This window comes from Diachasma alloeum, unplaced genomic scaffold (genome assembly GCF_001412515.2).
Source record: "Diachasma alloeum isolate Michigan unplaced genomic scaffold, Dall2.0 Dall_scaffold_00185, whole genome shotgun sequence".
Classification (NCBI taxonomy): Eukaryota; Metazoa; Arthropoda; class Insecta; order Hymenoptera; family Braconidae; genus Diachasma; species Diachasma alloeum.
Window position 1 is genome coordinate 1,321,817 of NW_021680351.1, and position 11,253 is coordinate 1,333,069.

Here is an 11,253-nt window from a genome sequence, read left to right on the forward strand (position 1 = left end):
CAGGTGCAGCAATAGGGGGAATAATACACCTCAATCGGCAAATTAATCGTAGATAAAGCAAAATTCCTTTTGTCCCTACGTCTAGGGTCCCTAGGGTCCGAATGCTGGGAATTCCTACGATTCGATTGGACGGGTGAGGACCGCGGGGACTGTCTAGGGTCCCTATATGAGGTTTTTCCACTAGGAAGCTACAACAGGTGCAGCAATAGGGGGAATGATACACCTTAATCGGCATCGTCCCTCGTAGACTGATTAAGTGTAAATACGAGGGTTTTTGGACGATAGTGAGGGGGATTTCAGGGAAGAGGATGCTGTGCTATGATGGAGAGGAGGACGACGACCAGCGGCAGGAGACAGTCAGGGTACGGAGGTGCACAGATATATTCTGGCTGTCTCTGTTTATTGCATTCTGGTTTCTCATGGTGAGTAAACAAATAAAGGGTAAAGACAAGGTAGTTCGATAATTATCATCTTTTGAGTTAAGATCATGATTGCGGCTTTCGCACTGGTTTATGGGAATCCATTGAGGCTCATCAATGGGTATGACAGCTTCGGGAACACCTGTGGGACCAAGAATAATCCCAAGTTCGGGGATATGGAGCTGTCGGGGCAAGACACCAGTGACAAACCGTGAGCAAAAATTTAGTTTGACTAGTTCTTAATTCTTTTATTGTTTGAAATGCAAATTCTATTTTATCACCAACATTCCATTGGATTTTGATTGAATTTTTTTTTTTTTTACGATTCTAGTGGAAAATTTCGAAGCTTATCTGCGCATTTTTTTTTAAGGTTCAGTGGAAGATATTCTGTAGATGAAATTAATGGAATTCGATTTTTCTGGACAACTTATTCTGTTGAGATTTTTTCTGTAGAAATTTCTCGGCTCAAATTTTCCAATTTTTCTTCTTCGATTTTTTGAATGAAAAGAGGAGAAGAAATAGTTTTTAATTTTTAATTGTTTGAAATTCAAATTTTGTAATTAATTAAGAGAATTCCATTTTTCTTACAATTTACCTTATTGAAATATTTTCAATAGATTGAGAAATTTTCTTTAAAAATTTAGTGAATTAAATTTTCCAAAATTTCCAACGTCAAAAAATTGATGTCACGAAATTCCTGTAGAAACATGAAATTTTCTTTGGAATTCTCTGATAGAATCGGTCTATTCGTAGAAACAAATAGACTTTCCCCAGAATTTTCTAGATTTTTCTATGAAATTTTTTCGTCGCTGCAAGAGGCTGACGATCTGTCATTATCATCTGCCCTTTAGTTACCTCTTCTTCCTGGACGTGCGGGACATAAAGCAATCGCTGAAGATCTGCGTCAGGAAGTGCCCAGACCGCAACATGAATTACATGAGTGATGTGTGTCAATTCTACAAAAGCACAGGCTCTCAACTCTGCCACGATCGTCCGGACGTTGGGTTCACCGCCTGCTCCGACACTGGGAGTCAGAACAAGACGGGATACTGTCCGAGACTACCCGTGCACGACAGTACACCTATTCTGAACCGTTGTGTACCGAAGGCAGCCAAAGACATCCCGTCGAATCTCGTTTACAATCTTTACAGTCTGCTCAACTCCTGGGACATATTCGAGCAGATCCTGGGGGATCTCTACAAGACCTGGAGGGAAATATTGGCACTTTCCTTCTTAGCATTCGGTAATGCATCTCTTTACTTTACTTTACATTTAGGGGAGATTGGGGTAAAATGGACACTTTTGACTTTTTTAAAAATATTAGTGACGGGTTGAAATGTTGATGAAATTTAATCATTTTGTTTTCAATACAAAGAACAATTCTTTCCCTTTTTAATGAGCCTAAACTGAGCTCTGTTGATACATTTGTTTCTGAGCTATGAATAATTTTAAAAAAGTCTCAAGTGTCCATTTACCCTACCCTCCTCTACATTTTTCGAAGACGGTGTGATGCACCTCGGAATGGGGTAATGGGAGAAATTGTTTTCAGTGCTGTCTCTGTTCATGATTGCCATCTTCCATCTACTCGCCAGCATTGTCACTTGGGTTGTGATGATTCTCGTCAGTGTTTCCTGTATCGGTGAGTAGCGCCAGGATTTCCCATGCACTGAGAGAAAAATAAACACGTCTAACGAGTCTTGTTTGGGCCAACAAAATCGCCAGTTGATAATTCCCAAAAAAGAATTTGTTTGGTTGGAATTTGAAAGTCTCAAACATGAATAATTGTTCTGCTTTCGACAGCAACGAAATATTTGGCTCAAGAGGCGGATAATTAACACCAGACGGTGCCTCTTCAGGATGATAATGTCTCATACAGAGGAAAATTTATCAACGAATTTTTTATCCCCAAGCTACAAGATTGCTATCATATCATTATTATTGTTTCATTTAAGGGTTCATTTGTTGTCTGTGATTATTAGACAGCCGAAACGAAAAACTACTATCCCTTGTTTCGCATTAAACAAAGATTTTTCGGGAGCAAAATACGTGTGGGAGTATCGAATAACGAAGGAGTAGTGCTAGAAATGACATTTCTTGCGTCTACAGAGAATGCAATTTTTTTTCAACTACTAAATCTATTTTTGCGACAAAAATTTTTCATTCCACCGCACTCTCTGCATGTTTGGCACAAAAAACTCCTTTGATAATTTTCAAAAAACTATTTTCTTGGCACAAGTAAGACTTGTTTGAGAGCTTTGTCATTTTTCTCTCAGTGTAGTTTCCATGGAAAAGAGATACTAAACATTAAATTAATCTCATCTCCAGCTGGAACTGTTCTGCTCTGGTGGACCTACACAGGGATAAAGTGCACCCTGGACCAGACAGATCCCGATCAGCTGCTCGAAGAATCAGTGAGAAACGAAAGGGCATTCCTGGCTTTCGCGATAATCGCGACAGTAATAACTGTCATTCTCCTACTCATCGTGATATTCCTGCGGAAAAGAATCGCCTTCATGACCGAATTATTCCGAGAGAGTGCCAAATGCCTGGCTGAACTCCCCGGACTATTCCTACAGCCGTTTCTAACGTTCGTCGCTCTCATAATGTTCTACGCATTCTGGATTACGGTCGTTCTGAGTCTCGCGACAGCCAGTGAGTGCTATCGACACGATTTCAAAGCCATCGAAATGACTTCAAAGCCATCGAAATGACTTCAAAGTCACACGCACGAAGAAATTTAACAGAAAAACCTATCGAATTTGTTAGAAAATTCTATTGAATTTCTATCAAACTTTCTATTAGTTTTTGGCTGATTCTATTGACATGTTCAGTAGAAAACATCTAATAGAAAAAGTCAACAGAATTTGATTTTTCTGTATAACTTATTCTTTTCATATATTTTCTATAGAATTTGCTCGATTTAAATTTTCTACGTTTTTTTCATTCTATTTTTATTTTCTTCTCATCCAGAAAATCAAACGAAAAAACTTGGAAAATTTGAGCCGAGGAAATTTTATAGATAATATCTCAATAGAATAAGTCGTATAGAAAAACGACTATTGACTTTTTCTACTGAATATTTTCTATTGAACATTTTAATAGAATCGGCCAAAAACCAATAGAACAGTCCAATAGAAATTCAATAGAATTTTCTGACGAATTCGGTAGGTTTTTCTATTAAATTTTTTCGTCCGTGCATTTCTGAATGCGTAAAATGGTCGATGATGTTTTTTGCTTTCAGATTATCCTGGGGAGAAATCCGTCCAGATGCTGAACTCGTCGGGAAACATTCAGCTGTTGAATCCCAGAATCGACAAGGAGGCACTGATCAATCAGGAGAGACTGGATCTGCCCATCACTCGGTTCAAGAAACTTACGCTTGTGGAATATGTCGATGCGACGTGGGTGAAGTACATGTGGTGGGTGTACATAATAGGTTTCATCTGGATATCTGAGTTTATAACCGCTTGCCAGGAGCTGGTGATTGCTGGTGCTGTTGCTCATTGGTATTTCAGGTAAATTCATCAATTATTTAATTACTATTGGGGTATTTGTTGATTTATATTCATTATTATTTGAGTAGTTTTAAGAACGAATTGAGAGTCCCAGTAATTTCATGCAGTGAATAAAATTCCGACTCAATTTTCCTGATGGCTCGTGTGAAAAAATTGAATAGAAAAACTTACCGAATTCGCTAGAAAATTCTATTGGAATTCGATTAGTTTTTTGCGCTGATTTCGATTTTTCTATATCAACATCCTCTTGGAATTTTTTCTATGAGAAAAACTCAATTCTGTAGGAGCTGAATTCCAAAAAACTAATTCGTAACTATTATTGCACATATTTTTCCAAAAAATTTGAGAAAAAAATCTCTGTAGATCAAAAATCGGAGGCCCTGGGCTCTTTTTAACATTTTAAGGATTTGCGGGGTAAACCAACGATAAACAATTAGCTTTTTTGGACTAATTATTCGTTTATTAGACATACATAATCGATCTTCAATGCATGAAAAATCTCTTCAACACTCATTCATCACCAATTTACCATTCATTGCCAATCAGCCTTTAAAACCCGTTGAATTGCAGAGGCAAAGACGCAAACACCTCGCCAGTGTGTTCGTCCATCGGGAAGCTGGTGAGCTATCACCTGGGCTCAGTGGCCTGCGGCTCCCTCCTCATCACCATCTTCAAGTTGCCCCGGCTGATCCTCACCTACATCCACAGGAAGCTCGAGCTCTCCAAGGACACCTCCACCTGCGCCCAATGTGGCCTCAAGTCCTGCATCTGCTGCTTCTACTGCCTCGAGAGCTTCATCCGCTTCCTCAACCACAACGCCTACACAGTCGTCGCCATAGAGGGCACCAACTTCTGCAAATCAGCGAAAATCGCCTTCTCGACGCTGTCCAGCAACGCCCTGCAGCTGGCCGTCGTCAACGGCATCGGCGACTTCATCCTCTTCCTCGGGAAGTGCTTCGTCACAGCCACCACTGGATGCATCGCTCTCCTCTTCATGCGACAAGATCCTAAACTTCATTTCTACGCTGTTCCCATTTTCGTTGTCTGTCTTTTCTCGTTTTTCATCGCTCACTGCGTCATTTCCCTGTTCGAAATCGTCATCGACACTTTGTTCCTGTGCGTCTGCGAGGACCAGAACCTCAATGGGGAGAATGGCAGGTGGAGACAGTCGACTTTCGCGCAAATTGGGGGGAAGAATATGAGTACAAACGGTCAGCATGAACTTGCTCCCATGAATCAGTAGAATTCAGTGACGAAGAGGCAAAATGGTTTTAGGCGATTTTTACTATTTGCAGTTTTCAATGAATATCTCAGAATCTAGGGGAGATGGCAACAATTTTTATATGACCTTTTCTGTGGTACTCGGTTCGCTCTGCAAAAAAGGTCGTTACAAAAATTTCGCTATCTCCCTTGGATTCGGAGATATTGCAAGTGAAATCAGATGAGGGGTGAGTCGACTTGAACCGATTTGCCGCTTTGCTACTGAATTTCGCGGGGGAAAAATTCTATTGGATTTCTGGGGATAATTCTATTGGTTTTTTAACCATTTTGTTGAGTAATTTTGTTGCTCTACTGCGCGTTTTGGAGGAAATGTCAAATAGGAACTGTTTTAGGTGAAAATTGTAGGATTTTTTCTATTGAAATATTTTCTATAGGAATTTCTCGATTTCAGTTTTCTACTCAATTTTTCTAATCTTTTCATTTGGAATGTGAATGAAAACTCGGAAAGTTTGAGATAAATTGTATGGGGAAATCGAATTCTATTGACTTTTTTCTATAAAATATTTTTCATTGAACATTTCTGTTGAAAAAAAAATTAATAGAAAAAAATTTAGTAGTCTACGAAAAATTAAGGAAAATTCTATTCGATATTTTGGGACATTTTCTGTAGAAATTCCTCGACATGAATTTTCCGAATTTTTCACTCAATTTTCCTTTTTTGTTTATTTCAAAAATGAAACAGAAGTGCTTGGAAGCTTTGAGCTAAAAAATTTCTGCAGAAAATATCTTAAATATCTGAATGGAGTAAGTTGTATAAAAAAAAAGAATTCCTGTAATTTTTTTAGAAAATTCCATACAAATCCAACAGAATTTTTTACCGAATTCTAGATTTTTATATGAAATTCGTACGTGTCATCTGTCATTTGATCGATAGATCACGAATGTCCGAGAGAAAATGATAATTCTATGTATTATAACTAAGAATATTTCTATATTTTGGTATCAGATTAGAAGTATTTGTTCGGCGCAACTGTTGAACGATTATTTTTATAAAAATACTATTCATTATTTTTTATCAATTGTACAAACTAAACACTTTATGGTTTCTCGCGTGCAATACTGGATGTGTATTCCTACAGATTTCGATGTATTTTTTGTTATCTTCTATTTTAATGTCGGAATTCATCACAACTTTGTTTGGAAGTGAAATAGTATTACTTGGGGGAAATCCTCCGGGGATTTTCCCGTGGAAATCATGTGATTTTTTATGCCTTGGGTGTAATGCCTTATTACTTCGTGCAATCAGCTCTTAAAACACCGATGATTAAATTTTTTATACGTATTTTTGTATGATGTGGCACAGACCTATGATTTTATTTTTATTGGAGTAGTTTAGATAACGACTTTTGTACTGATGTGCAGGGAAAGAATGAGAGGGGATCGCGTACTAAAAAAATTCAATAGAAAAACTCTGCGAATTAGCTAGGAAATTAATTATTTCGGAATTCTCTAGAAATTCTATTGCGATTCTATGAAAATTCCGATAGGGAAAAGTCAACAGATTTTGACCTTTCTATATGAATATTCTCTTGGAATTTGTTCTATAACAATAATTTCAATAGAAAAAATCTCCGGAGAAAAATTCAAACAGAAAAATCGAAAACTTCTATAAAATATCTAATACAATCTGCAAGAAAAAATAGAATTTTAACGATTTCCTAGAATTTCCAGAGAATTGCAATCGAATTTTCGAGCGAATTCTCTACGATTTTCTATCAAATTTGTTCATACGTGTCGTGTGTATTTGTGTTTCTAATTACGAAACATTCCTGCAATCGATAAATATTTCTAGCTAAATAGGACTATTTTTAACGAGTAACTTTTTTATTCTTGAATGATGTACGAAATAGTATTGAAGAGTCTTTTAATAAAATTATGGTGAAAAATCAAGTGCTGAATGTGTATATTTCTATTGAATTACCTACATTTAATTATTCATATTTAATTCTTCTAATATAGCTGAACATTGAGGATTGCATCAGTATTTTTTTTATTAATAAGTATTAACCCTGTCATTGTGTTATTTACACGCATGATTATTATATAGGGGAGGTTGGGGTAAAACGGACCCTTGACTTTTTTAAAAATGTTAATGAGGGGTTGAAATGTTGATGAAATTCAATAATTTTTTTTTCAATAAAAAGAGCAATTCTTTCCCTTTGTGACGAGCCTGAACTGAGCTCGATTGAGAAATTTGTTTCTGAGTTATGAACAATTAGAAAAAAGTCTAAAGTGTCCATTTTACCCCACCTACATGCATTTAAACATAAAATTACAAAGTTTCGTATTACACAGGGTTTTCAAATTCGAATGTGGTTTTTGCTTACGTAGGGGAGAGTGTGGTAAAATGGACACTTGAATTATTTTCAAATGTTAATGACAGGTTGAATTGTTGTTGTTCCCCAGAAAAAAGTCCTCCCCAAAATTCCGCTGTCTCCCCACAAAGCCGATTGTGAAGTGGAATTCCTCATTCCTCTCTCCACTTCGTTCCCCCGACCAAGTGTATATTTCTATTGAATTACCTACATTTAATTATTCATATTTAATTCTTCTAAAATAGTTGAACATTGAGGATTGCATCAGTATTTTTTTTATTAATAAGTATTAACCCTGCCATTGTGTTATTTACACGCATGATTATTATATAGGGGAGGTTGGGGTAAAACGGACCCTTGACTTTTTTAAAAATGTTAATGAGGGGTTGAAATGTTGATGAAATTCAATAATTTTTTTTTCAATAAAAAGAGCAATTCTTTCCCTTTGTGACGAGCCTGAACTGAGCTCGATTGAGAAATTTGTTTCTGAGTTATGAACAATTATAAAAAAGTCTAAAGTGTCCATTTTACCCCACCTACATGCATTTAAACATAAAATTACAAAGTTTCGTATTACACAGGGTTTTCAAATTCGAATGTGGTTTTTGCTTACGTAGGGGAGAGTGTGGTAAAATGGACACTTGAATTATTTTCAAATGTTAATGACAGGTTGAATTGTTGTTGTTCCCCAGAAAAAAGTCCTCCCCAAAATTCCGCTGTCTCCCCACAAAGCCGATTGTGAAGTGGAATTCCTCATTCCTCTCTCCACTTCGTTCCCCCGACCAAGTGACATCTGTCGTCTCTCGGTTTTTTCATTCAAAATTCCCGTAAACATTATCTATTTATAGCCATCCAACACATTCCCCCCGATATTGGATTTCACTCGTCGATTTTGATAAACAATGGCTTNTTTTTAAAAATGTTAATGAGGGGTTGAAATGTTGATGAAATTCAATAATTTTTTTTTCAATAAAAAGAGCAATTCTTTCCCTTTGTGACGAGCCTGAACTGAGCTCGATTGAGAAATTTGTTTCTGAGTTATGAACAATTATAAAAAAGTCTAAAGTGTCCATTTTACCCCACCTACATGCATTTAAACATAAAATTACAAAGTTTCGTATTACACAGGGTTTTCAAATTCGAATGTGGTTTTTGAATTGACAGGTTGAATTGTTGTTGTTCCCCAGAAAAAAGTCCTCCCCAAAATTCCGCTGTCTCCCCACAAAGCCGATTGTGAAGTGGAATTCCTCATTCCTCTCTCCACTTCGTTCCCCCGACCAAGTGACATCTGTCGTCTCTCGGTTTTTTCATTCAAAATTCCCGTAAACATTATCTATTTATAGCCATCCAACACATTCCCCCCGATATTGGATTTCACTCGTCGATTTTGATAAACAATGGCTTCCCTACAAGGCGAATAGAGCATTAAAAAAAGGTAGAATAATGTGAGTACCACAGGAATTGATGACTAATCAGTATTAATCCCCCGTGATTCCCCGTTCAGTCGCGAATAAATTGAGATTTAATTTAATTGAGAGTTAACGATAGAAAATTCCGTGATTGAGATTTCCACTCGGGGAGTTGAGAAAATTCTCACTATTCGGTGCTATTCGGTTATGGAATCCCACTTGGTAGATTCGAGACAATTCGAGAAGATAGTGATTTAGTGGCTGTCGTGGTTGTGACGTCAACATAACCTGAGTCGTCAGTAGTTAGTGACAAGCATGATCGTACGACTGGACTAGACGTGAGAAAAGTAACAAATTAACTCTGGCTAAATTGCGAAAGGCGAATTGTTGATTAATTTGATGGTACCATCGGGGGGCAGTTGAAATCAGGGGTGTCTGGGGAAAATGAGGAGTGAGAGAGTCATGAGAAATCCGTGAATAACATCTTTGTGTTGTCCATCGTGTTGTCAGTAAATTCCATAAATTCACCTCGTAAGTCAACTGAATTGACCTGTGGCAAGCACTCACGCTGCTTGAACGTACTCGCTTATTAGTGTGTAGAGAAGTTGATTTGTGGCACCGAAAAGAAAGTTGAGACAGTGTGGAGATGCCTTGATCTAGCGGTTGTTGCTTGATATATTTGGCGATAAAATTGCTTGGGATTATACCTTTGGTTGAAGATGGGACAATACGGACTTGGGATTTGAAATGGTAATTTTGTATTCACCCCATGTTTTTCGTAATCACTAATCTGGGGATTCGTTGGGTTTGAGGGGGATTGGGACAAAGTGGAGAGGTTAGATCGGTGGGGAGAGACGAGTCGATTTCAGGGGTCGAAGGGAGACGCGGAATTTTTGTGAAGACATTTCAGTAGTGAAGTGGTCCACAAAACCACCAAAAATCCAGCGGAAAAAAAATTAGAAAATTTGTGATCAATAATTTTAATAGAAAAAATGTCGAGAGGAAAATTCGAACAGAGACTCGAAATCTATTGACTTTTTCTTATCGAATATCTAATGGAATCGGCGCAAAAAACAAATTCAATTTTTCAATAGAAAAGAAAGAAAAAAAAGAAATGTTCAATTTAAGGAAGAAATGTCACAACTTTGATACTACAATAAGATGTAAATTATATTATATATATACTTTCTTTTTTTTCTATTGACAGCTGTATAAATCTGTAGGTTTTGCGCTTAAATAAAAGAAAAAAAAATTTCAATAGTAGGGGAGGGTAGGGTAAAATGGACACTTTTGACTTTTTAAAAAATATTCATAACTCAGAAACAGATTTATCAAGTGAGCTCAGTCTAAGCTCATCACAAAGAGGAATCATTGTTTTTCAATTGAAAAATAAAATTATTCCATTTCATGAACAATTCAACGCGTCATGAATATTTCAAAAAAACTCAAAAGTCTCCGTTTTACCCTGCCCTCCCCTATTACAATAGAAATCCTATAGAAACCCCGTAGAATTCCTATAGAATTCTAATGAATTTTCTAGCGAATTCGCTAGGTTTTCTATAAAATTTTTTCATACGTGTCACTTTTCTTTACAAAAGAGATTTTTAGGAAAATTTTCGTCGAGAACTGGCGCTAGAATGGAAGTGACTTAAACCGTTTAACCACTTCTCTACTGATATTTTGTCGAGAAAAATGAGAGCTACAAAAAAGTCCTCATGAGAATGGTCGTATCTCCCTTGGATTCAGCTAAATTGAAATGATGGAAATGGCCATTTTGTATTCACCTCATGTTTTGCACACTCACTAATAGTCTAGGAGGGGTTCATTGTCAACTTCATCAGAATCACAGTCTCATCACAATCGAACCACGTCAAGGAATCATTTTCTTGGGAGAATAATTTATTTTTTGTTTTGTTTGTTGATTTTTTCAAATTAGAGATTTTAATTAGAATTAATTAGAATGAGAATTATTTCTACCCATAAATTTTTCTTTTCATACGAAACACATCTAAACGCTCCAGAGAAATACGTAGAAAAATGTCGCAACTCCATCCGAAATATTTCTACACATGTGGCAGTGGTCGTATAGGACCCAGCCTATACAAATCGTTTAGAAATAATTTATACAAAAAAACATCCGTATAGAAATATCCGAATATCATACACAAAAATCCTATAGAAATTCTCTACGCAATCCGTACAGAAAAAAATTGTTTTTTATTTAGTATAGAAAACATCTGTACGATTTTTTCATTTTCGATTTTCCGGAAAATCCCCTAGAAAGACGTCTAAACGCTCCAGAGAAAAACGTAGA

General features: G+C 36.7%; 2 protein-coding genes across 5 annotated transcripts in view; both read left to right on the forward strand.

Annotated features, from left to right (window-relative positions):
• The first annotated feature begins 218 nt into the window (after window positions 1–218).
• LOC107048034 (CTL-like protein 1) lies at window positions 219–5,755 on the forward strand. The gene is made up of 7 exons (XM_015270984.1): window positions 219–422; window positions 485–630; window positions 1,271–1,662; window positions 1,969–2,058; window positions 2,745–3,071; window positions 3,661–3,934; window positions 4,505–5,755. Exons 1-7 carry the CDS (start codon window positions 309–311, stop codon window positions 5,175–5,177), a joined length of 2,016 nt encoding a protein of 671 aa, XP_015126470.1. The 5' UTR covers window positions 219–308; the 3' UTR covers window positions 5,178–5,755.
• A 3,047-nt stretch (window positions 5,756–8,802) lies between these two features.
• Window positions 8,803–11,253, forward strand: part of LOC107048107 (probable E3 ubiquitin-protein ligase HERC4) — an 8,455-nt gene continuing 6,004 nt past the window's right edge. Inside the window, exon 1 of one of the 4 annotated variants that reach the window (XM_015271090.2) lies at window positions 8,803–8,975. Coding sequence is in view for 1 of the 4 variants with exons in the window: in XM_015271089.1 (XP_015126575.1) it covers window positions 9,687–9,689 (3 nt within the window). In the remaining 3 variants the exon portion in view is untranslated. Of the gene's footprint in view, window positions 8,976–9,006; window positions 9,690–11,253 lie in introns of those variants that run through there. The other 3 variants (XM_015271091.2, XM_015271089.1, XM_015271092.2) reach the window with 3 other exon arrangements.

Bases quoted from the DNA above. Each gene is read 5' to 3' on its own strand.
- LOC107048034 (XM_015270984.1), top strand. From the start codon at position 309: ATGCTGTGCTATGATGGAGAGGAGGACGACGACCAGCGGCAGGAGACA. The intron at 1,663-1,968 runs GTAATGCATCTC...AATTGTTTTCAG, and splicing joins ACTTTCCTTCTTAGCATTCG to TGCTGTCTCTGTTCATGATT. The intron at 2,059-2,744 runs GTGAGTAGCGCC...TCTCATCTCCAG, and splicing joins CGTCAGTGTTTCCTGTATCG to CTGGAACTGTTCTGCTCTGG.